This window comes from Phytophthora parasitica (assembly GCF_000247585.1).
Source record: "Phytophthora parasitica INRA-310 unplaced genomic scaffold supercont2.51, whole genome shotgun sequence".
Classification (NCBI taxonomy): Eukaryota; Oomycota; class Peronosporomycetes; order Peronosporales; family Peronosporaceae; genus Phytophthora; species Phytophthora nicotianae.
The window spans coordinates 342297-366905 of NW_008649037.1; the positions used below are offsets into that span (position 1 = coordinate 342297).

A 24609-nucleotide genomic window follows, 5' to 3' on the forward strand; every position below is an offset into this window, starting at 1 on the left:
AAGTGCATGACATCGGTCCTGGTGTCTCGTATGGAGCTTCACTGTAGCAAGGCTGTCAACGCTGCTGCTGAAGGAATAGCTATGGTTTACGGTAAATAGTCAACGAGGTCGATTGCAGTTTTTTCAACATTGAATACTGATTATGCGCTCCTATCGTAATTTTCCTGTTTGCCAAATTTTAAGTTACGAGTTTGAATTCTGTTTACTACGAAGTTGAGTGCACAAAGGTGTAGATATATCCAGAATTTGAAATTACAGAATTTGTACCTTCTTCGATAATTCTCTACGAACATTACAAATTCCTCAATTCGTCAATTATTCTAAGCTAAATTGACTCTCACAGTAACGCACTAGGTTTTCTTGATTGTATGGCGCTACGCTTGCATCTATTTTTTTTAACCTTTGTTTGAACTTACCGGTTTGTCGTAGTCGTAAGGGTCACTGCACACACACAAGATTACCAAAGAAGATGGTGAAAGCAGCGATTTGTTTGTCGTGAGCTAACGATTTAATTTTTATCTATTAAAGTGATTAAAATTGGGTTTCTGAGTTAGTCAGGCTCGCCATCTGAGTCATCTCCAATACAATCAATGTCATCGTCGGATTCTACTGAATCTTCGCTGGCCTTTGGTTGGACCAGCTCTTCAACTGTAGCGTCGATATCACTCACAGGCTCCAAAACTTCTTCTACTGTGCGCGTGTCCATAAGTAAACCAACCTTGTTGAAGCCATTAGATATCGTAGTAGTGCTCAGTCCGGACCAGCACGCCGTTATCGACTCTGTGATGATCGGACGTCCCGGGGCTTTGAGTTTGAACGCTTCTTCTTTATACTTAGCTCGTAGTTTTGCTATCACAGCGAAGGCATCTTCTTGTGTATGATTTTTGTGAGCTTCCGAAGTTTTTTTTTGTAAGTTCTTCTCTTTTTTACTGTCGTTCGGATTCTTTTTTTTCGATACTGGGTTAGCTGCGTCTTCAACATTAAAGCCCACCGTTCACGTAGCCGGCTTTTCAGCGGTTGATTCCACGCAATATCTGCTGGCTGGCACACGTACGTGTACCGGGGCGGAACTTTGTGAAGAATGACGTTGATGCTTGCCGCGTAATCGACGACTTCTTTGGTCCAGTGACCGCTGAAGTCGTCCCATAAAAGTAAAACACTTCCAGTCATGTCTTCGCGACAGCGAAATGATACTTCAAAAAATCTACAGAGAGGCCGGAGTTCCACCAAGCAGTGCCGTTCCCATAAATCCGACAGTTGTGCTGGTTCTGCAATGGCTCTATCTCTTGCCACACAGTCTCTCCAAAGCCATTCCGGATAGCGTTATTGATGGCTTGCTTCGCTTTGGTTGTGGCCGGCTTACTCTAAAAAATGATAAAGGGGTTGTACTTATTACCCTCCGAGTCACCCAACAGCATCGCAGTAGCGCGAACTTTCTTAACCCAAACAGTCTTGCTTCCGCGAGAGGTGATCGTTTTTCTAGGAAGATACTCGAAAAATATTGCTACCGGTATGATAGCACACGTTAATTAATATACAGAAATGCGTGTCAAGAAATAATAACAAAATAATAATGATTGTAGTGTCTTACCAGTTTGATCAGCGTTATACACCATTGTGCACTCTTTCTCGATCATAATTTGCAGAACTTCTGCACGGAATTTAGCGGCGGCTTCTTCAGCATCAGCCGTTGTTGTCTGACCTTGGCGTGTACAAAAAGAAAGTTTGTGTCTTCGTAAAAACAACTTGATCCATGTACTAGAGGCTCCAAACTGAGCAAATGGAATTCCGTTATCATTAGCGACATCTTTTGCGTACATCTGTAGCATGGAACGGGAGACAGGAACACCTTCTTGCCTCAACGTGTTGATCCATCGCACAATTCCCTCCTCAATAGATTTCGGCAAGACAGTTGCTTCCCCACGATGGCGCAAGTTACGGTGCGTTTCTCGTCCTGAGGAGCATGCATCACGGATCCGATGTTCTTGTGCGATCCACTTGTTAATTTGTTTTTTTTGGCACGACGTTGCTTATGATCCAGCTCTCCATAGAAATAATTGATAGTCTCATAGAGACTATTTCCCGCACCAATGTAATCTATGACCTGCTTGTTGTGGATGTACGCTACAGAAATCCGACAATACTTCCTGGGCTGCCTGCCAGTTCCGTTGATACGAGGCCGATGCATCGCTGGGTTTGCTAGTGAATGTGTTTCTACTTACGATTTATGCGTCCAACCATCTAAAATTAGAATTTCCGTCTGTTTAGGGTTGAGCCCTTTGATTGGTCATTTTGGTAATGACCCCTATGACTAAGCGACCCTTACGACTACGACAAACCGATAAAAAACAAAAGCTCGGTTTGCTTCGTATTTAAGATATAGTGGGAACACTCTTCTGCTGTCCAATTGGAATGTAGTTTTGGTCTAGTTTTGGCTGCTTTCACAGTAATTACACCAAATATAGCTTTCGAGCCAGTCACTACAGAAAAAGAGTATAAGAGGGTGAAATCGGATTAGCAAAGCATTTGAATTTGGAGGATACGCCTTTCAGCCAATGTTTTGTTCCCTGGGTAGGTTGGAGCGCCTAGAACATGCCAATGAGGGGCTACACGCCTCAATGTGTTTTGTTTTCGCTATGTTACGCGTTTATACTGCATCGCTATACTCTCAATTCTGGATTTAAGTGCCATGACACCCGTCCTCGGCATAAAGGCCTAATGCTGGTAGCAGTAGCATCATCCGAAAAATTGAACAAATGGTAACCACACTGTATCGAGTTGCCTCTTCCCTGTCCAGCAATACGATTCTAGTTTCGAAACCCAGTCGCAAGGAATGCAATAGGCTTGAAAGCTCTTTGATTTCGCAATTCTGCTCCTCTGTCCACCTTGCCCCATGCAGTCGTAATGAACACGCAACTGCGGTTGTATTTGTCGAGTTAAGCGAAGTCCTTAGTTATTAGTACCGGTAGTCCCATGGTTAATCATCTTTCCGAATACTCTAGAGGTAATTCGTTAGGATGAAGTTAATGAGCGTTTTCGAACAGAAAGGTCCCGGGTTACGAAAAAGAAAGCTTACATTACCGTATGTGACAGAATAAGACATTTAGTAGGGTCGCCCAAAATGCCTACATCGAATATTGCCGAAAATGTTCGTTTTTATCTTGTCACAACGCCACAAATACTTCTTTTTGTCATCAGTCTAATCAAGTGCGGTACGAATCACTTAAATATGTGACAACTTTTATTTTGTTTGTTATATAAGATTGTATTAATAGCTGCAACATGTTTAGTGCAGCTAAAACAAACACTTAAATAAGAAGTACCATTTCATTATTTAAAGAGTTTGATAAAAAAAAAATCTTAACAATTTTAAAGTGTACTTTGATAAAGTAACTTTGTCATGATCTTGTCTGCAGTATATTGTAACCCCTCTACCACCGGGTCCTGTATTCTACAGGATAGTGAATCTCTTATCCTGTATAATACAGGATAAGATTTGGCCCATACTCAAATTTAGTTATCTATATTAACTTTTAGTAATACCAAATGATTTGAAGGTCAGAAGTTTGTTTCTAACCTTGGAGGGTATTATACGTGGCCAGTGTTTTTCGTGATTTAAAGCTTTGCGCGCGCCAATGTTTTCGCGCCATTTGCGAATCGGAGGGACGGAGAGCAGCGGGATGACAAAACAAAGGCACATCAAGAAGCTCACAAGGGGAAAACTGTGGAGCAAACTAAAGAAGCTTGGATGGAGATTTGAGCGCCCAAAGGTACTAGATACTGAGAATCGTTACTTTACACCTGCAGGCTTGAACTAAACGACCACTTGCAACCCACCTTGTCGACTACATCGAGGGATATGTGAACATTTACCGGAAGATGATACGTTTTGAACGCAGTTTTTTTTTTCTACTGTCAAAGAACTAAAGACGAGGTAGTACTGTTTGACGAAGCTACACTTGCTAGGAAAGCGTCTGATCCACCACCAGTTGTCCATCCGCGGCCCAGTCCAAACCGTCGCTCGACGAGCTTCCGGCTAGAGCTCCGACTAATGCGCTCACCAAGTCTTGTGCTAAACTGCCTGCAAAGGTTCCACCGAAAACGCCGGTAAGAACGCCCTCAAAGAAGCGCGCAAGAAAGGATGTTACATCAAGAACGCCGTCCCCCAATCACCGACAGGTGTACTGCCATCTCGGCGCGCAGAACAAGCGGCTGAGTCAGTGGATATATGGGTGGAACGAATGGCCTCTGCGATGAAGATGAATATGCCGTAGACGATGACGAGGATGATTCGGATGCCGAAGCCTCCAACGAAAAATTTAGTAGCGACGATGAAGCGACAAGTGATGAAGAAGCAACAACTGAGTGAGCATTCAAAGATTGGCTGGAAAACCTACTTTGACACATGTAAGTCCAAATCTGTATTATACAGGGTATCATTGTCTTGAATTTTAATTTATCCTGTATTAAAAACTAATATTTTATTCTCGATGTTCATTACATGTACTTCTCTGCAGTTACCCGCTGCTTATCTAACACACGCTATTGTTGCCCTGACCCAGCTCGCTCAAGCCCTGGGATCTAACCTTGAAGGGTTATTCTTTTTGTTCCTACCAAAAAGAGATGTGGATTGCTATTGCAACTGAGGCAAATCGGTATCAGCTCCAGTACCGAACACAGATAGCAGATGATATCATGGCGCGCCAACAGCGAATCAAAGACAGACGCCCGGCCTACAAAATGAAGACGTCGCTACAAGTCCAGAAAGAACAACGAGCGTTCAAACCCATTCAGGCTCACGAGTTCGTTAATTTCATTGGTCTGCTCTGTGTCCGTACTCTGTGCCCTCACAAGGAGAAATTATCGAAGTACTGGGCAGTGGATGCTCAAGCTGCTGTTCCAAGAGGGACATTTGGGCGCTACATATCAAGGAAGCGTTTCGAAGAGATAGTGCGGTTCCTGCATTTTAGCAACAACAACGACCCGGACGCAAAAAAAAATACAATACCTGGAAGATCAAATCTATTGCTGACGTGATCAACTCGAATTCAAACTGGGAATGACCGTTGAGCAGCGAATTGCGTTTGACGAAGGCATGATACCTATGAGGAGCAAGTACAACCCGATGCGACAGTACCTCCGAGTCCAGCCCCATCCATGGGTTACCAAGTGCTTTTTTGACTTATGATGCTGATAGCGGCTACTGCTGCAGGTACTGGTATTATATACATGTATGATACAGGATAGAATCTCACGATTTTTTGTTTTATCCTGAAATTTACCTATAGCGAGTAGACACGGATAGCACGGATCTAAACCAGGATCCCAATGCCGTACTGCGCAACGTAGATGAAGTTCTCTACGGGCTTCCCAAGAATGGCTCATAATCACTGATCGGTTCTACTCCAGCGTGCTGTTGTTGTCGATTATCCTGCAGCGTGGACTCTACCATGTTGGTACAACACAAACAATAAGCGCGGCTACTGTAAAACTATCCCGTACAAGATTGCGAAGCGACCCAATACTATGGCGAGAGGATCGTATCGAATTGCGCAGTTTAAAGATGAACCTAGCTCGGTCGAGGCGTGAGGGTTCCGCAGTTGTCGATGTTCCAGCACCGAGCCTTGTGTAGGAGTACCAAGATGGCATGGAAGGGGCGGACGTACACGGTCAATTGCTATTACAAAGATACTCAATCCAGGTCTGGTTTACTCGTATCTCTCTTTCCCGGTATTATCCATGATCAACTGACCTACACATGATTTTTCCCCTGTATTATACAGGGCGCAATGAAAATGAGAAAGCACTACCACACAATTTTCTTGGGCCTCGTTGACATGGCACTGATCAACGCGTTCATCATCTTTCGCCGCGTGCAAGGTGATCGCACACCCGGGTCAGCTCCGTCAACACATGCGCACTTTATGCGACTAATGCAGATGTCGCTGTTGGCTGTCGGTATGTCGGGCTTCGAAGGCGACTTGTCAGTTCGCGCATTAACCGACACTCCAAACTCCCTTTGCCGACTCGATACAGACTATCGACTAACCATTCGACTATACAAGTTTAAGGTACCGTACCACACGGAGCAAGAACGGAAAAGAGTCAAGGAAGCGTCGACAGTACGCCTGAAAGGTCTGCTCATTGCTGCGACCAGCAAAGAATCCATGGGAAACTACCTTATATTGTGTTGAGTGCACCAAGACAAGAATGGAGGAGATGGCTGACAACAGTTCAAGCACTAAGGGCATGATTTATCTCTGTCAAAAGGTGCGACGGTACGACCCAACTGCACCGACGAACTCTGCCACTTCCAGTCAGATTTGGCACAAACGCTGGACGAGTGACGCTAACACTCCACCAGTACTCAAGATGATCAGGTCGCGTGCTCGAACAGGTCAAGGTGTGCATTCAGCCGACGGAGACGACGATGGTCCTAGTGATAGCTCGAGCGCCCGGTCGGCAGGTGAAGGAAGCTCGCACGGTATGCAATTTAGGGAGACTGGGTTGATATAATGAAACTCACGAATGTATGTATACTTGTGAATAAAGGTAGTTGTAAAAATTGACTTTTTCTCTACGAATACAGCACCAGCTTTCTGCAATTTACACTGTACCATACTCTCTAAATAGCCATAAAAGATTGTGATCATCACAATCCTCACAAAAAAATCCACAATAGTCAAGGCAAGACATACAGGGTTACTTGGGCCCAAAAACGCGGGGCTAGAGGATTTAACATTATTTAGCATGTAAATACCGACACCAGAGTAGAAAAGTGTAATTAGGCTCCAATGGGCTTGTAAATCAAACAATTGTGGATGGCTCCACGGACTCTACTTTTATCAACATTAACTATCTTCTCTAATAAAATCAACAAAAAATGGAATGATGATACATTTGTGCTTTAATTAACCTTTCCCGAGCCACTTTAGTGAATTATAGTATACAAATCTAGGATAGTCGGTATCAAAAGGAGGCATTTTGCCGCCTTTAAGGCGAGTGATTGACCACCTTCAAATCTTCCAAATGTGAATTGCTTGGTTTTTCTATGCCCATAACTACCTGTCGTAAACGTACTTAACTATAAAAGGAGGCATTTTGCCTCCTTTAACATGGATACATCGTCGTACTTAGTTGAAAAGCAGGAAAAGGGGGCATTCTGCTTCCTTTTATCACGAAAAAGGTTAAAGGAGTATGATATTATAAACAATTAAGTCTATTACACAGTCTGCTATTGGTTCTCAGCAATATATGCATACAACTTCATTCGTATACTTAGAATTTTGGTATACCATCGCTGTGATCTTATTGTACAAATAATACAGAAATTTAAAGGTTAATTTAATAAATAAAAATTGCAAGATTTAGAAAAAAAAACTCGATAATTGTTTTAAGATTATGACAGGAAAATATCTTCTCTTCTTTGGTAGCATAAAACAATTTTGCCCGATCATTACTAAGGTCAAACGTAAACTGACGATGCTGGCAACTGCAAATCGCAGATCATTCGGTACATGTATAAAGGTGCCCTACTAGGTTTACCCACGGCTTGCCCACTAAATTGCCTAGAAATGTCATCTTCACAACTTCGAAGTTAAATCGAACAAAAATCCTCTTTGTTTTCAGGAGTAAAGCTGTACTTTCTGTACTGAAATGTGATAGAAGTTTTTTTAAAAGACAATCATTTTTACATATTTAAAAAATTCTAAGGCTTCGAGAACTATAAATACTGCCGCCGTTCGATAAACACCAATTAATAGCGATATCGGAGACCCCCCCCCCCCCCCCAACTAACAGCACGCATCCCACCTATACGCACAAGAATCTAATGCCGTACGGCGGCTCGTACCAATTACATCTAGATTTCTTTTCAAACCCCAGAATGTATGAATATATTTTAAAGTGCTGAAAAACAAACTTTTACCATTAGTTTTCAAGCAGCCTCCGGGCACTACTGTTAATTGTAACGAAGTTGAGTAGCTAAGCTTAATCACAGCCTATAACTACTCTAAAGCTCGCAAACTTAGTTGAAAATCGCCGCAGCATCAGCAGGATGGTCGATCTTCTCCGTTTCACCCGTGAGCGTGACACCATCGGGTAATGTGGACGCTTGAACTTGTTCAAGAGCTTCAGTTGGCGTTTTGACGGTAGGTTGGTCAGCACCAGCGACAGCGCCGAGAACGGTCATCGTGGCGACGAGGAACGTGAAGAACTTCATGGTTTCGCTGGTGTGACGTTGGCTTGACCGATAGGTTGGTACTCGACTTGCGGTATTGGAGACAAATCCAGTTGTGACCACAACGGCGTTGTGGGTTCGGCTCCGCGGCAAGCTGGTCCTTTCTAAAGGTAGTGGTCTACGTGCGTCATGACATTTCCGCAGCACAGTCGCCGATTCTGAAACGACAAAATGAATGATTGAAGAGGCAGTGATTGAACCACGTTGACGCGTTGATGATGCTATCTGGTGCTGTGGTTTTGATACTTGCATATGCAAACGAAAGATTTATAGTAGTGTAGTAGTGCCGCATTGTTTGTACAGTATTTGGAAATTGGTTAGATGTGGTTGTTCCCAGGTTCTGGTCTATATTCTAGTGCGTTTGCAGAACAGAATTCCTAGACCCTTTACTATAATAAACTGAATTCGATTTCACTGTGCGACACTAGCTGGTATTAAGAAATCGTCGTTAACATAATTCAACTGTTAAGTCTTCAATCGTTCGGGTGTGGTTCATTTTATTGCGTCGAGAACCAGCAATATGAAAAGTGTGCGAGTTTTCATCCCTGATGATCATGATTGATGAAACAGGCATTGTAACTGGACTGAAGGACCGTTACCGTAGCGTACACTGGAGGCTTGAGGAAGCAGAAAAAATATGACTCTGAGATAAAACAGCTAGCGACGCGGTCTCAACACAAGAGACCGCGCCAACCAGCTACTCTGTTCTACGTATTGATTGGCTACCGTGGTGAGCACGGTAGCGTTTGTGTGACAACGGCCCGTCACACCATCCCCACTTTCAGATGGTAAACACGCCACACTTAACGTTTGGGGTCGCGGTGGCCGAAGAAGCGACGACGAGGGAGAGTGGCCCCGCATCGTGGAGGCGGTGCCTGTGACTGAAGTGGAGAGGGATGTAACCGGACGTTATCAGCGAGCCTTGAACGAGGCTAGGCGCGGCGGACGGGCGCGTCCTTAGCGAGATCCGTCACCGTTGCAACGGCTGCCTCGTACGCCGCCACGCAGTTCAGAACGTCAGCGAGGAGGACGTCACGAGACATTCCAGCTATCCGGCATGGGGTCCAACCAGCGCACCAAGTAGCGCCGCTGTAAGGGAATCATATTGGTGCGGTGACGAGCGCCGCGACCCTTGGGTGGAGCGCGGGGACCTGCGTGCTCCAGAATACGGTCGACAATATGGCGAACATGCCCCGCCGTATCAACAAGTGGCGCCGGACCGTCACGTTCGAACGGAGGATCAGCGAGGGTGGGAGGACGCCCCGGAGATGCGGCGTCTGCACCAGCGCTTGGAGATTCTGGAGCGGGAGAATCAGACTTGCGTCATCGGGTGCAGCGGCAGCGCGACGAGTGGGGAGATCGCTGGAATGCGGGCGCGAAGGGTCCACCGCGTCGCTAGGGATGACCGCCGGGTGATATCGTCGGAGTCGGCCATCGTAGAAGGTAGGGTGCAGACGTATAGCCGTAGGAAGCTGTAACGTGTAGGCGCCACCTAATACCTTCAAGATCTTGAATGGTCCAATAAATCTTGGTGCCAACTTGTTGGCGCCCAAATTCGTCACGAATGTAGGTGTAATACACGATCACCCACATTGAAGCGCTCCGAATTTTTGCGACCATGTTGATCAACAAATTCTTTCTGGCAATCGACTGCGGTCGCGATCGCGTCTCGCACATATCGCATAATTGAGTCGCGCTGGCCGACGAAGTCGTGGGCACCCGCGATGTCGCGCTGCTGCGGCTCTGAATTTGGATTGAAGATCGCTGGCGCGACTGGTGTCGAGTCCGGAGAAGGCTGTAGTTCGGCCGCTCGACGACGTTGACGGGATCAGCGCCCGGGACGTCCATTCGGCAACTGGTGATGGTGCCTTCCGTGTGGCGGCACGCGTTTGCGTGCCCGGTCGGGCTGTTAGAAAGCCGTGCCGCGTCAGAACGTTGACCGAAGTGGGACCGGTGACGTCAATCGGATCATCGTCGGGGATAGAGCGCTCCATTCCGAGGAGGGCAGGAAGACGGTGATGTCGCCTGTAGTTGAAAAAGAACGAAGTGGACCCCGTCAACGCGTGGACCGAATTGTTGATCGCGAACTCGACCATCGGTAAGAAGGAACTCCACGACTTGAATAAAGTAGCGAAGCTTCGTAAGATGCCATCAACGACTCGGTTAGTTCTTTCGGTCTGGCCGTCCGTTTCTGGATGCAACGCGGTGGACATCTTCGGACGCTTCCCGAGGAGGAGGAACAGCTCTTGCCAGAATGCTGCCGTGAAGCGGGAACCGCGGTCGGAGGTGATCGAAGACGGGAGACCGTGATGTCGGTAGACAATATCCAGGAAGATCGCCGCCGACTGTTTCGCGGTGATGGTCGCTGCAACCGGAGCAAGACGGACCATCTTGCTGAATCGGTCAACGAAGACAAGGATTCCTGTACGGCCGTGTGCGCTACGTGGAAGACTGAACACAAAGTCCATGCTAACAGACGATCTCGGCGCGGTAGCCACCTCGAGAGAATGGAGTGGCGCTTGCTTCGAGTGCGAGGGCCTCCCACGCTGGCCGGCGTCACAGGAGCGCACCCATTTGCGCACCCATTTGTGCATGTATGGCCAATAGAAGTCTCGCGAGAGCGACGCGAGTGTCTTTCGCGTCCGAGATACCCGCTGCTCGGAGAGTCATGGAACTCGTGAATGAGACGAGCTCAAGATCGTCGTCCCGCTGGACGACGATGCGTGGCGGGTCGTCACGATCAACATGGAAAGTTAGTAGATCACCGTCAAGGCCGTGTCGGTCGATGCGAGAACGGCTACGCGTCAACAGGCGGTGCCGCGCCGAGTCAGAAGGGTTTTCTCAGATTTTTGATCATTTGTAGACACGCCGCGTCGGACTCGTTCGCAGCCACGATCATATCTCGTAGGGAGCTTCTCCCCGTGCCTTCCACCGCAGCGAGATCCTCGGCGGTGCACACAGCACATTCTTCATCGTCTTCGTCGCCAACTGAATGGCGACCCGACTGCGCGTTGGCCCGGCCGATGCGACAGCGCGTCGGCAAGGATATTGGTCTTGCCAGGATTGTAGTGTACGACGAAGTTAAACTCGAAAAAGAGAGAGAGCCATCGCGCCATGCGTTGGGACAAGTGCGGGCTCTTGGTCGCCGTCCGTAACGAAGCGTCGTCGGTGTAGATGGCGAAGGTCTGCTCGCCCAACAGGTACACGTGAAACTTGATGAGTGCATAGCGCATCGCTAAGAGCTCCTTATCGTGAACGGGGTAATTCCTCCCCGCCGGCTTCAGCTGGCGCGACTGGTAACTAACCACTCGCTCGCGCCCTCCGTCGTCGAATTGCATTAAGGCGCACCCGATGTACAGTCTCGGCGAAGTTCTTGGCGTAGTGGTGGGAATACGTGGCGAGCCCCAGCCACTGTCTTAGCTTGCTTCTGGCTATGTGGCACTGGCCAAGTACAAATGGCCGCGATCTTCTCTGGGTCGGCACGGACCCCGTCCTTGCTGACGTAGTTCCCGAGTACTGGGATCTCAGGAGCGCAGAAGATGCACTTCTTCAGATTTGCATAAAGCTTAGGAGCAAAGTCGCGATACGGGCGTAATAGACTGGAGACCACCCGATTGAAGGTGGTAGGGGTGTTTTTCAGCCCCTGCAGCATCACGAGCCATTCCCACAGAATACCGCTGGGCGTGCTCACTGCAGTGAGCGGCAAGTCGCTCTCGCGCATCAGGATTTGATAGTGGAGAGACTGGGTTGCCGAACACTTCGAGGGCCGGCAACGACTGAGCGGCATAACGTGCTTCGCGAGCGCTCTTCAGCTCCGCTCTTATAGGACCCGTCCGATTGTAGGATACGGATTCGGCTTCGACTGTCGCGATGGATGTAGATTCCGCGACGATCATACAAACTTGCTTAATGTCACCACGTTTCAGGTCGCGGAGGAAATGCCTCCATGCCAATCCAGATAGCTACACGATCTCAGAGGCGTCGCACGGCGGACGTGCGTCTTCGACGTCGTGTATGCGTGGCGAAATCGTTGACTCATCTCCAACCAGAACCGAGATGACCTCCGACTCGGTTGAGTCCGAGTCGGAGGAGGACACGCGGGGTCGCCGCGGGTTACGACGGCCGCGGCGACGAACCGGTCGTCGGGAGACATACCGTGAGAGACCACACTCGATCACGTCTGTTGTGCTCGGGCGCCGGAACACATCATCGGCGCCAGGACGCGGGTCTGTTGAGGCAACCGCGTCCTCATCGTCAGGGAGCTCCCGCTCGATCGTCCCCGGGAGCCCATTCTCGACCGTGTGTGAAAGCCCATGCTCCACCGTATTCGCTTCTTTGGGGAGCTCCCGCTCGACCCCACGCGGGAACCCCGGTTCGACCGCGTGTGGGAGGCCATTCTCAATCATATCTTCTGCGTTGGGGAGCTCCCGCTCGACCACACGCGGGAACCTCTGTTCAACCGCGCGTGGGAGGCAACGTTCAACACCGTATCGCTTCTCGAGCCGCTGCTTGTAGGGACACGGGAGTCCCTGCTCGACCGAGTCTGGCATTTCCTGAGACGCGTGTTCAGGACTGGCACAAGCTGCGTGCGCACACGCTGCACATGAAGGACCATCGTTCGCTTCAGGCGCAACGGTAGTCATGGAGTCCGGATCCATGACAGCAACGTGTGGCCAAAGGTTGGGCGTTTCGCTCAGGAACGCCAACACCGCATTTACATCGATGTCGCGTGGGCGGACTGTGCCAGTCAGCCAGTCGATATGAGGTTGGTGGCGGGCAAGCCATGGGATGCCAAAGACACAGTCAAAGGCTTCGCTTAGCTCAATCACCAGAAACTCGTCGGAGTCGTTGAAGCCGTCAAACTCGTACGCAAAGGTGGCTGAGCGCCGAGGCATTCGGCGCGGCTTGCCGTCAGCATACTTGACGACCATATAGCCGGGGCCCTCGCTGACGCACGTGTCCGGCGGCAGCACCGACAAGCTTTCGGTGCGAACGGAGTCCAGGAGCGCACGAATAGGTCGTGCGGCTCCTTTAAACCTTCTAATCCAGCGATAATTCCGGAGTATCCGTTATTCTTAGCATATGTATTAACGTATGCCGGAAAATAAGTACTTTATATCCTGTTTCAAGCCCTTGCGCATGACACGTGGCCAAATGAGTGTCAGTGATTGGATATTATGCAGGGATGTGCAGTTCAAGACCAGTCCAAAACACCCTGTATTGCGATCTCCTTGCAAAAGCGTTACATCTATTGTAACGATGGGGCTTATGTATTTACTTCTTACTCCTCGGTCTCAATCTCCTTTCGGCGCTTGTTCACAAACCGAATCTTTTTCTGTAGTGAAGGGAGGATGGCAGTCCCATTCTTCCAACTTTGATGCCAGATCTCGTTGAAGGTGAGCGCGACCCCGTATCGAAGCCGCAGCGCCTTATTGCACAGCGTCACGCTACCATTTTTAGCGCGCGAACACGTAGCACAGAAGTAGCTAGTCTCAAAACTACGGACACCAGCACCAGCGTAAGTTGAGCATACCTTACACAGCCACTGACGCCGCTTAGCACGGTTCAGCTCCTCTATTCTCTCCAGCGTGTGGTCGAGTCTGGGCAGCGGCTCCGTCACTAACCCAACCATGTCGTCACTTGCGTTGAAATCCTCACTGGTTTGGTTTAGCAGGTCCACGTGAAGTTGCCGTAGGAATGCTGCATGTGTTGGCATGGCTTGGTTCTTCTTCGTCATCGCTATCTTGTGCCCGATGAATGCATTTACCATGGCAATGTCCGCCAATTCTACAAAAATAGCCTTGTAGTACTTACGCATTCGGATAGAGCGTTGAATCGAGTACCTTTGAAGCCTTAGCTGGTCGTGTACGTCCACCCCCATGGCTTCATGGTAGTCGCGCATAAAGCGAGGACAAGGTACTTGCGAAATAGAGCCGTCGCGTTCACGACGTGACACATGTGTCAGCCGCATAGAGCACCCGGTTGCCAGGAATCTTACAGGTTTGTTGTCCATCCACGTTAAGGCCACGTACTCAGGATGTCCCCTCCACAGTACCAGACGATACGCCGCGCGAGGCATGCGCTTAGGTCGTTTCTTCTGCTTGAACTCGATGCCAAGGCACCAGCCTTTCCTGTTCTTTCGGATAGTCCCAACGTGAGCGTGGCTCATACTGAGAAGCTTGTGTGAGAGCGACACCGACGTATAGAAGTTGTCCGTACAGATAAGTCGGCGAGTGGGTTGTCCTCGCAAAACTTGAGAAAGATTTTTGAGCACGGCTCGCTGTGCCACAGCTTCTTCATCTTTGTTTGCTTTTCCGCAGTAGATGTCTAATTTGAGCAAGTAAAACGAGCAATCCGGAATAAAATGAGCATCTAAATCGGAACATCCCGCATACATTACGGATAATACATTGTAAAAAAAACGGATGCCTCATACCTAGCGCAGTACGCTGTGTCCGAGCAGGTCATGTAGAACTTGGTCCCCCATTTGTTTGGCTTCATTGGCATGTACTGCCGCATCGGGTTACGCCGGTGACGCATTGGAATCATGCCTTCATCAAAAGAAATGCGACCACCAAGACGATATCCACGGGAAAAGGTCTTCTGAAGTGCCGAAAGGATAGGCCGTATCTTGGAGGCTCGATCATGACTTTCCCCTTGATTAGTGTTGTCGTTGAAGTGTATGTAGCGCGCAATGTCTTGGAACTGTTCTCGACTCAGAAACTGCCCAAACGTGCCTCTTGACAGCGCTCCCCCCACCTTCGTGATCCAGTGTCGACTGAGGTTTTCTCGTCGAGGCTCCAGCGTACGCGCAATGAGCACTCCAATGAAACGAATGATCTCGTGTGGCTGGATAGCGTTCTTCCTCTTCAACTTTGTCTTGTATTCCTCAACTGTGTAGACCATAGTTGATGGAACAGCTTCCCGTCGTTGACTTGCCCGCGCACGCATAGCTTGGGCTATTTCATCTACACATGCCAAGAGGTTGTTGGTTTCTTCTGCAATTTTGCGCCACAGCTCCTTTGGAAGAAAGAAGTAGAAAATTGCCAGCGGATTCGTTGCGTATGCCAGTGCTGCTCGCGTGGGGCCAGAAGGGCCGTCGTATAGAGGCGTGGGGTCTAGCTGTACATGATGCGAGTCACAATCCAAAAACACATCCCATTCGTCAGCTTGAAGTCGATCCAATTCTTCTTCAGTGAGATCGAGATCCAACGGAACCTCGTCGTCATTGTTTACGTCTGCATCATCAGTTTCTGAGTCGTAAACTTCCTCACCGTTACTTTTCCCTTGATCGTCGCCGTCCTCGTCAAACAGAATAGACTCTTCGTCACCTTCAGCGTCGGAGTTGAGTGACAGTAACCAGTCCTCCTCTCCAGTATTCAGATCATCACGCTCACCAGGTACAAAGATATGGTCGCGTCTCAGTGCATCGAGAAAATTGTCTGAATCAAATTCATCAAGTGGAACGGCACCTATTATATCAGGAACATGCGTTGTAGCAATGGCAGCGTTCTCAGTCGACTCGTTCAGAATCTCCATAATAGGCTCTTCTGTGCTATCCTCATCGTCTTCAGGAACCTCCTGAACAACAGCATCAGTGGTTTCCGGAAGATGTTCAATGCCTTCCGTAACTGAGTAAAGAGGATAATACGTAACAGGCCAGTAAGTTAGACTTCAATGTCAAAGAACACATACAACGAAAAAACACTTACCAGCCCGACGACGCTTCGATGTAGAGGTTGTTGCTGGGGCTGGTCGCTTGGCAGGTGCCGCGGTCATTCTGGTAAACGGTGGAGGCCGCTCCACAGGAGTCTCCTTTCTAGCAGTTCTTGGCTTTGGCGTGATCTTTGCAGAGTCCGGAGTTGGTGAGTTTGAAGCAGCTGGGGCGACTTCCTAAACGCGAGCATGGTGGGCAACTACTGGAGTTGCCGTCACTGAATTTGCAGCGTCTCCATTCAGTCCAACTGCTGCTGCAGCGGGTGATGTCGAAACGGGTGGTTGTGGTGGAAGAGGAGCAAAGGCAAGCCACCCCTTGGAACGACAGTACCGTAGTAAACTCTCCTCACCTAGCAAGTATGAGACTAGTTCGACAATACCGCAACCAAAAAACACCAACGCACATACCGATGAGGAAGTCGACTCCTTCAGCCCCCTTGACGTTTCCACCTGGTGGCAGGTACCGTTGGCCATTGCTTAGGCTCGTTGACTTCTTGTAGCCCATCCTTTTTTGTGAGTTCGCGCCATATTTGCTGGAATGATTTTTCGTAAACGATAGCAAGTATCTTGAACTAGGAATGATTGTCTCTCCTCCGGCCAGATCTCGAAATGAAAGGCTGACAAAGGCCCGTGGATTCTTATACTTGTAACACCAACCCTTTCCCGATAATAGCATGTCGCACCGAACGTAGACCTTACAGTCGACCTGTCTAAATTTACGCATACAAACTTCTATATGCGAATTTGAATCGCGCCAAATCTGTTGCGGAGAGTTCGGAATGTTTTCACCTCTATAACTTAGATTCAGGAGAATCCGTAATGGCGGAGTAGAGGAGTTAACGTGGAGACTGAGCACGATCAGTCTCGAGCCACTGCAGGTGGTGGCTGTTAGATGGGGCAATAGTCGCGTCGGACTGGGTCGTGACGTTCGCCACGACAGGAGCTGGAGCGCGGCAAACTACTGCGCGGTGTCCAAGCTTCTTACAGCGGAAGCAATGCAGCGGACGCGGTGTGCGTGCTGAAGACTGTGACGAACAAGACGAACCTTACGAATTGGATGACGTCGGCACCCGACGTCCGCCATAGTGTTGGATCGCATCCACGCCCATTGGTTCTGGATCGGGTTCGTGAGCCAAAGGCCACGAGACGTCGAACGCTTGCGACGCCGTGACAATGTAGTATTCGCGCAAAGCGGTCGCGAAGGCCTCTTCGAGTGTGGCCGGGATTTTCCTTGTCAAGTAGAAACGCTGATAGCCAGCGTTCAGTCCCGAGACGAAGACGTGGACCTGAGTCGCGGATAGGTCGTGATGCACGACACAAGATGCCGAGTATGCTGAATGTACTCGAGCATGGACATGCGTCCATGCTTTAGCGACAGGAAGGCGGACCGCTGGACGTTCTCGTCTTGAGGCGGCTCGAACGCGAGTCGGAGGTCAGACTTCATGGACGCCATCGTGGGGAAACAGGTGGCGTCGGCGACAAGCTTTCCGAGTGCCCACTCTTTCGCCTTCCCCCCCCCCCAACTTGGAGAGAAGGAACCGAGTCCTCGCAAGCTCGGTGGACAACTGCCGAGCTTCAACAGCGATGTCCACCTCGCAGAACCATCGGTTCAAGTGAAGGCGACCATCGCCTTCACCGGTGTAGGTGGAGACGTCAAGCTTGACGATGTCGGTCTTGTCCTTGGGCAGCGTGGAAGTCGACACTCGCTAACGGAGGTCAGCGAGCTCACGCGCCATGAACTCCTGGGCGGTCAGGCGTTGTTGTTCCTCTGTGCCGGCCGTAAGCAGAGTCTGGATGACAGCATCGCCGGATGCAGCAGCGAGCCGGTGCAACCAATTGAGGACAGGTGGGGGAAGCTTGCGTGTTCTAGTGACGTGTTGGTCACCCTGGACGCGTCGCTCATCGACGTGTCATTCATCTTGATCTTGGGCGTTGGACGGATTACGAAGTACTACCAGGTGTAACGGGACCGAAGGACCGTTACCGTAGCGTACACTGGAGGCTTGAGGAAGCAGAAAAAATATGACTCTGAGATAAAACAGCTAGCGACGCGGTCTCAACACAAGAGACCGCGCCAACCAGCTACTCTGTTCTACGTATTGATTGGCTACCGTGGTGAGCACGGTAGCGTTTGTGTGACAACCGCCCGTTACAATCATCCTCACTGCGATTGGAAAATGGAAACATTTGGCAGCATTTTATTGATGATATGGTCTCGCACTGATGATTGAAATGTGCTAAAATCGTACCAAGTTTAGCTCTTGTTCACTTCAATTTCATCCTACTGAATTCCTGTCTTGAAGACAACATCAATGAAAACACCTCCCGCTCCATTATATCGGAGTCAAGCATGCAAAAATCATGCAAGTTTGTGATAGGTGTTCCACTGAATCCTTGATATACAACCAATGGATAACTCCCGTGAATTGCATTTTTAATGACAATTGAATTGTTTTGCTGACCCACACTTACAGTGCACTCAACCGCGCGTCGACAGCTTTGAGCTCGTCCCGCAACGTCAGCAAACGATTCTTTGTTTGCTCTGTATCGTGTGATCTGATCTGCGTTGCACCAAAGTTTAGCACAAGTTGAGCGCTCTCAGCTTGAATATCTAGGCACAGCTGTCTGCGTCGCTCTTGCAATTCTTCGGCATTTAATCCGTCAAGCTCAGGAAACACCTTGGCGTCAACATTACATGTAGATCCACCAATAGTACCGAGATCTCCTTCCGACACATCGGCTTCGTTTGCATTTGAAGGGCAATTTTCACTCTGTGCTGGAAAAAGTTTTCTCGCCAATGGAGGTGATTGAATTGTATTGTGTCTACTAGACACGTTCAACTCGCGACGGAAGCGCTCAAAAGCGCGGAGGAAAGACGCATCGTTCAGCTCAGCACTGGTAACACTCGAACCACCAAGGAAGCTCAACATACTCTCCACTTCATCCTTCTCCTCTTCGTCTTCATCCATTGATGGCCCATCGAAGTTGAACTTTCGAGCAAGTATCGGAGTGGAATAAGCATCCTCACCAAAACGGACCTGTTTCGACGACGAAGTGTTGGATTTTTGGTCACTTCCGGTAGTCGGAGTGGTCACGTTGCTACCGGTTGTAGGGGTCCTGTGGATCTCTTCTCGCTCGACAGTACCCACGACTTCAATATTGACTGGAGAGTCGTGAGGTGGTGCCATCGTAGCTGCATATCTATCAGTCGTCTCGGATTCAGGCGAATGCTCTGCACCCAATGAGGAAGGTGCTAGCGTTTCCGCTGTGGTCGCTCTTGATACTCCAAAGTTCGGATATCGAATGGTTTGACGGTGTGGTGTCGAGTCTAGTGAGGAGAATGAGTATGCGCTTGAACTGAACGATTCACTGCGATTTTCTCGGTACATCACACTGGAATCGCTGTTGGAACCACTTTCAGATCGTTTACGCTGACGACGATGCTGTTCTCTGGTTCGTGTTCTGGAAGATCCATAATGCAGCAATTGATCCCGCATTTGTACTGACTTTTCCAGTTTTAACATCGTCTCGGCAAATTTCAGTTGCAGCGAGAACACGTCATTCAACGCGTCCGGCGTATTTCGGTATCTCGGATAATTATCCAATACTGATGGTTGTGCTGCTGTAGGTGCAGATGCAGGAGCGGGAGTGACAGGGTGAAATGACACGCCACTCCTTGAGCTCGTGAAGGTCGACATTTGGCCTCGTTGTGATGAGGACAACGGTTCCAAAGTCACGACTCCACCAATAGAGTACTGATTCTCCTGGCTGGTTATGGTAGATCCAGAAGCCTCGATCTGTCTCTGCTTCGTCTCCTGAACTTCTTCAGTTTGCGCTGTATCAACAGCATTTACTGTGTCCTGTTCAATCTGGCGCATTATCTCGGCTCGTTGCTGCTGTAGCTCCGTGATCGCAGCCTGCCACGCTGTTCTGTGTCTGTTATTTTGATTCTCTTGTTGTTCATCAACCTCCTGTCGCTGTATTTCCTGCTGTAGTTGCCTCTCGAGCTCCTGTCGTCTCTGGGAAGCCGCAGCCAATTCCTGCGTCAATCGGCGCCTGTTCCAACGCGTAGGGCGACGTCGAGGGCGTCTTGCTGTGGGTGGGTGGACGCTGGCTGGTGTGTCATCGACGGAGCTGATTGGATCCACGCCTAGACGCGCCAGAGTGCTCTGCAGCTCCGCCTTAAGCGCGTGCAGCTCCAGCGCGTACGACGCCAGCATTGCTGGAAGTGTCGCTTTGAATTTGAACCAATGGGAGAGAAATGCGCGGGAAGTTCCGTATGCTGGATAATAGGAATATTGTGTGGTTCACCAAAACAATGTCGAAGGCGCATTAAAAAAATAATTGAGATGAAAAAATCCGCTGTACTAACTTACAAATGCACCTCCGCGTCCTTGAAGCTCTGCTTCATCACGTAGCTCGACTCCGTCCTCTCCTCTAACTGTTCTCTGCGTAGATTATAAATCTTGCTGTGACTCTGCGCCAATATTGGCGCTGCCAGCGAGCAGAAGAATCACGTTCCGGTCCAGGCCTGTACTTCCTCAGTTTTCAACACGCCGCAATCAAAAAGAGTACGGCAGCAAACTGGAGTGGGCGTCTATAGTCGCGGGTAGAAAGGCTTGATGCCGAACTGCACAACCGTCATGAGTCCAGCACCGAGAGCCCCAGCCAGCACCATGGCCTTGGGACCGGCCGTCGACTTGTAGAACACTCCAGTAGCTGCCGATGCCAGGATCGGCGTTACCTGGTCGAACTTGACGATATTCTCGATCTCAGCCGAGTCAGCTACGTACTCGAAAGCCTTGTAGATCATGGCTACATCATCACAGCACACAAATTGTGTCAATAAAGCTTAAAATTACAACAACTGCAAGCATTGTCAACTCACCCAGACAGCCGAGTGCATTGCCAGCCTTGGAGCCGCGCGTGGCTGCGCCGTTCATGAGCGAGTTCATCCTAATTTTAAACTTGGTGCTGGGCGAGCGCGAGAAGCCCTTGATTGCTCCGTAGGCGCCGCCGCCGATGATACCCGAGAAGTAGGCGGTACCGCACGATCCGCTCATCTGCTCCATGAACGGGCGACCGGCCTTATCGTAGTCCAAGTAGTCGGCGTCGTCGTCGTATGCCGCCACACCGAAGACTGGGGCGATGGAGCCGATGTCGATGCTGCCCGACGGGATCGTGGGGAGGACGGGGAACTCGAGGCCGCTCGTCGCCGACGAGTCATAGCTCGAGCCTGTTGCGGACGAGCTCGAGTCCTGCCACCGGTCGTCCGAGTTCCAGCTGCTCATGTCAGTCTGTGTCGAGTCTAACGAACTGCTATCGGTGAGAGGGAGGTGACGTCTGCAGTCTCTTGCACTTCTGCGGCTGTCGTGGGAATGGATGGCGTTAGGTTGGTGTGGTCCACATTATTGTACGGTTAGGATAATGTTTTATACATGAATTTAACCGTATGTCGTCCTGTCTGTATGACGTGGTCCACATTGACTTAACCGTATCAGATTCCAAAAAAGATAACGGTATCAGATAAAAAAAAGAAAAATCATATCTGATTTTAAAATTAATACATTCGCTGGATACCTACTGATTTCAGCCTTAAAAGACAGTCGTGCTTTCGCGTGGAACAGCTCTAAATATAAACTTTAACAAGGTTCAAATCAGCTTATCGTAGCCCTTATGGGTTAGCCGAAGGGAAAGGGAAATTAAACTGTTCCTTAGCTCGCAGGAATATGTATTCCAATTCTCGTCATGCAATGGGCGTGAAAAATTCACTACCCAAGTCATCAGTCAATTCCATACGTAATTAATTCTTTTTTTTTTCTTAAATATATTCAAAAAAAAAATTGGCTACACTAACGACGTCAACGGACCTCACTGAAAAACTGAAACGCTGAAAAACTGAACTACGCTACACCAGCTTCTAGTCGAGCAACTTATACTCAGATAGGAAGCACTTAGTGCTGGCTAGACAGCCCACCGAGAATACAATACTTGGTCATTTGTTATCAAAAGGTCGCATATCTCTCCTTTTACAAATCCACGATACTCGTTTGTACAATCTCTTGTAACAAATTACTGAGGAAACTAAAATGATGCAATCAGTCACTGAAATTATACTTGATTAAAGTAAATTTGACGTTTACGAATCGTACTGTATGTGCTTTGTTGCACCTGATCAGCTGAACTATTGTAAAAGGGTAAAAAAAATCGCCTTTTTAGAGACTGATTCTTACTGTACTTTGCACAAACCCCTTAATAAAAGGACCAAAAATGCGAAAGGGTTAATAAATTCTTATTATCAAAGCCCGTTAGGTTCGTGTGATCCACATTGATGTAATAAGGAACGGTTAAAATGATGTATCCACAACGGGTTAACCGTTCTAGATGGAGATAGAAAGCTCTAAATTTACGTTTTTCTCATTTCAACAATCACTTCTTCATCGACAAAAGCGCGGTCCTGATTAAAGAAACTCGTACCCCGAATCGACTTTGTCGGGCTCTCTACGATGCCGTTGTATCGGTTATCAGCTCACATGCTCTCATACAAACGGATGATATTGGTTTGACTCCAGAACTTCTAAATCGACCTTGTTCGGGGGCATACTGCACGATCTACGGGATGCCATGTGCTCATCAGATTAATGCAGTCACTACAGGGAGCAGGTTGCAGCCTAGTCAATTTCACCATCATTGATGGATAAATCGTAAAGTGGCTCCGACGGCACCCCCAGCTCGAGTACCTGAAACGGAGGCGGTAGCAACTAGAAAAGCTCAACGACGCTCTGAACGTCGACACCAGGCAGCGAGGGAGCGGGAGATGGGGGTACTCACCGACTGCCATAGCAATTCGAAATTGCCTTAACGCAAATAAGACCAACACCGTAAACGGCATACCACTAAAGAAGAATGATGTATATCAATTGAGGACTAAGTAATTATTCATTTAGAAGAGAAACTCAGCGCCATTGTACATTTAGTCATCATCGATTATGGTAGGATTCTCCTTACTGCTCTCGAAGAAATTGACCGTGTGCTCCGAAGGCGCGGGTGCATTTGTTTCCAACAACAGTGCCAAATCATTGACACCTATCCTTTGACCTTGACGTGTCCAAGCCACCCTTGCTGTTCCTTTTGTCCTGACACTGGTGCAGCTGTCCTGCGCGCTGTCGCCGGGAAGCGCTGAGGAGCACCGAAAGCGGAGCACCGAAGCAGAGAACGGCCGGTTTGTAACGCGCTGGCATCATACGTATAAGTACACTTCAACTTCAGGTAGATCTAAAAAAAAAGATGTGAGATAAGACCGCCGAGCTATCCGTGAATATAACTAGCTGACCCCCACTCCAACTTCAAAACAAAATTGCTTTGCAAGAAGATGGATGAACAAGCAGCTCCTGCAACCTACACTATTGCTCCAGTTCCACTGAACGAGTAGTTGTCCAAACGAGAGGCAGAAGAAGCCATCCACCAGTGGCCTAGAGCGCACAACGGCAACGTGTCACGTCAAAGGGTTGAGAAGAACAAGAACGGGGAAATTCACTACAGACTCTTCGCCTGTGACCGCTCGGGCAAACCCAAAAACGCAAGAAAAATAGCGGATAGTGACAGGAAACGACCTTTACGACAAACAAAGAGAGACGGGTGTCCAATGCGCATTAGCATCGTAGCTGTAGACCCGGACAACACAGCTGGTCCTTGGCGGGATGTACACACTAGAGACGGAAGCAGTGCACACAGCCACCCACCTTCGAGTGACGTACGTGTTCACGTAGCGCACCGCCAGCGAGCTGCACGGAAGTCAACAACAACTTCAGTTTCAACGGGCGACTTGGTGGAGGTTCAGACCATGGCCGGCGTCTCGACGTCTCGCATCTACGCTACTATGCTCATTCAGGATGAGGTTACGATGTTGATCCCCAAGGACATCGTCACGCGAAAGCTGCGATTCGCTCTAAGCTGCTTGCAAACAGAACAAGCAATGAAGCTCTGTTCAAGATGCTCGACGATAAAGGGTTCTGCTACTGCCACGAGATCGATCCGGAGTCCAACCGCCTCATCTATTTGACATCCTGCAACCACGAAGCTGAGCCGAGACTTCATGAGTCTTTTGATCCTAGATTGCACCTACAAAATCAACCGGTTCCGTATGCCGCTCCTCAATGTAGTTATACTAACGGGTTTAAACACTGTTCTCCCGTTTGCCCAGATTTGGCTTCCTGGGGAAGCGGAACCTGATTTTACCTGGGCTCTGACTATACTTAAGACCTTCATGACGGAACAGATAGTACCGTTGCCCAGAATTCTCTTTACAGATCGAGACCGAGCTTGTACCAACGCCACAGAGACCGTGTTTCCAGAGTGCTCTAAGATGCTCTCCTTTTAGCACACTCGTCGCAACGTCGTAGCCCAAGCTCAGAAAAAGATGGGATATGGCAGTATTGTAGCCAACTTGTATGGAATGCAGCGAAAGAAAAACAAATTGCACTCGAGACGGACATTTTCATGGCAAAGTTCGATGATACCGTAGATTCAACTACAGAGGATGACTTCGAGGAGAGACGAGCTGGTCTGCATCGACTAAACAGTGCGATGGGCAAGTACCTGGATGCTCAGTGGTGGTCGCATAGAACCAAGTTTGAACGGTGTTGGACGGATCA

At 48.9% G+C, this 24609-nt stretch overlaps 8 protein-coding genes across 8 annotated transcripts; 4 read left to right on the forward strand and 4 right to left on the reverse strand.

Annotated features, from left to right (window-relative positions):
• Positions 1-550: 550 nt before the first annotated feature.
• PPTG_23792 (hypothetical protein) lies at positions 551-1829 on the reverse strand (the record flags this gene model as incomplete). Its single annotated transcript, XM_008913048.1, has 3 exons — positions 551-849; positions 1397-1504; positions 1592-1829. 3 exons carry the CDS (start codon positions 1827-1829, stop codon positions 551-553), a joined length of 645 nt encoding a protein of 214 aa, XP_008911296.1.
• A 4008-nt stretch (positions 1830-5837) lies between these two features.
• On the forward strand, positions 5838-6194 carry PPTG_15744 (hypothetical protein; the record flags this gene model as incomplete). Its single annotated transcript, XM_008913049.1, has 1 exon — positions 5838-6194. The coding sequence occupies one exon, from the start codon at positions 5838-5840 to the stop codon at positions 6192-6194; it is 357 nt and encodes a 118-aa protein (XP_008911297.1).
• Positions 6195-6210: 16 nt separating this feature from the next.
• Positions 6211-6516, forward strand: PPTG_15745 (hypothetical protein; the record flags this gene model as incomplete). Its single annotated transcript, XM_008913050.1, has 1 exon — positions 6211-6516. One exon carries the CDS (start codon positions 6211-6213, stop codon positions 6514-6516), a length of 306 nt encoding a protein of 101 aa, XP_008911298.1.
• Positions 6517-8026: 1510 nt separating this feature from the next.
• Positions 8027-8221, reverse strand: PPTG_15746 (hypothetical protein; the record flags this gene model as incomplete). Its single annotated transcript, XM_008913051.1, has 1 exon — positions 8027-8221. One exon carries the CDS (start codon positions 8219-8221, stop codon positions 8027-8029), a length of 195 nt encoding a protein of 64 aa, XP_008911299.1.
• A 9176-nt stretch (positions 8222-17397) lies between these two features.
• On the forward strand, positions 17398-17919 carry PPTG_15749 (hypothetical protein; the record flags this gene model as incomplete). The annotated part of the gene is made up of 1 exon (XM_008913052.1): positions 17398-17919. The coding sequence occupies one exon, from the start codon at positions 17398-17400 to the stop codon at positions 17917-17919; it is 522 nt and encodes a 173-aa protein (XP_008911300.1).
• Positions 17920-18423: 504 nt separating this feature from the next.
• PPTG_15750 (hypothetical protein) lies at positions 18424-20175 on the reverse strand (the record flags this gene model as incomplete). The annotated part of the gene is made up of 1 exon (XM_008913053.1): positions 18424-20175. One exon carries the CDS (start codon positions 20173-20175, stop codon positions 18424-18426), a length of 1752 nt encoding a protein of 583 aa, XP_008911301.1.
• A 377-nt stretch (positions 20176-20552) lies between these two features.
• Positions 20553-21246, reverse strand: PPTG_15751 (hypothetical protein; the record flags this gene model as incomplete). Its single annotated transcript, XM_008913054.1, has 2 exons — positions 20553-20770; positions 20844-21246. The coding sequence occupies 2 exons, from the start codon at positions 21244-21246 to the stop codon at positions 20553-20555; spliced, it is 621 nt and encodes a 206-aa protein (XP_008911302.1).
• A 2552-nt stretch (positions 21247-23798) lies between these two features.
• On the forward strand, positions 23799-24017 carry PPTG_23793 (hypothetical protein; the record flags this gene model as incomplete). Its single annotated transcript, XM_008913055.1, has 1 exon — positions 23799-24017. One exon carries the CDS (start codon positions 23799-23801, stop codon positions 24015-24017), a length of 219 nt encoding a protein of 72 aa, XP_008911303.1.
• Positions 24018-24609: the final 592 nt, after the last annotated feature.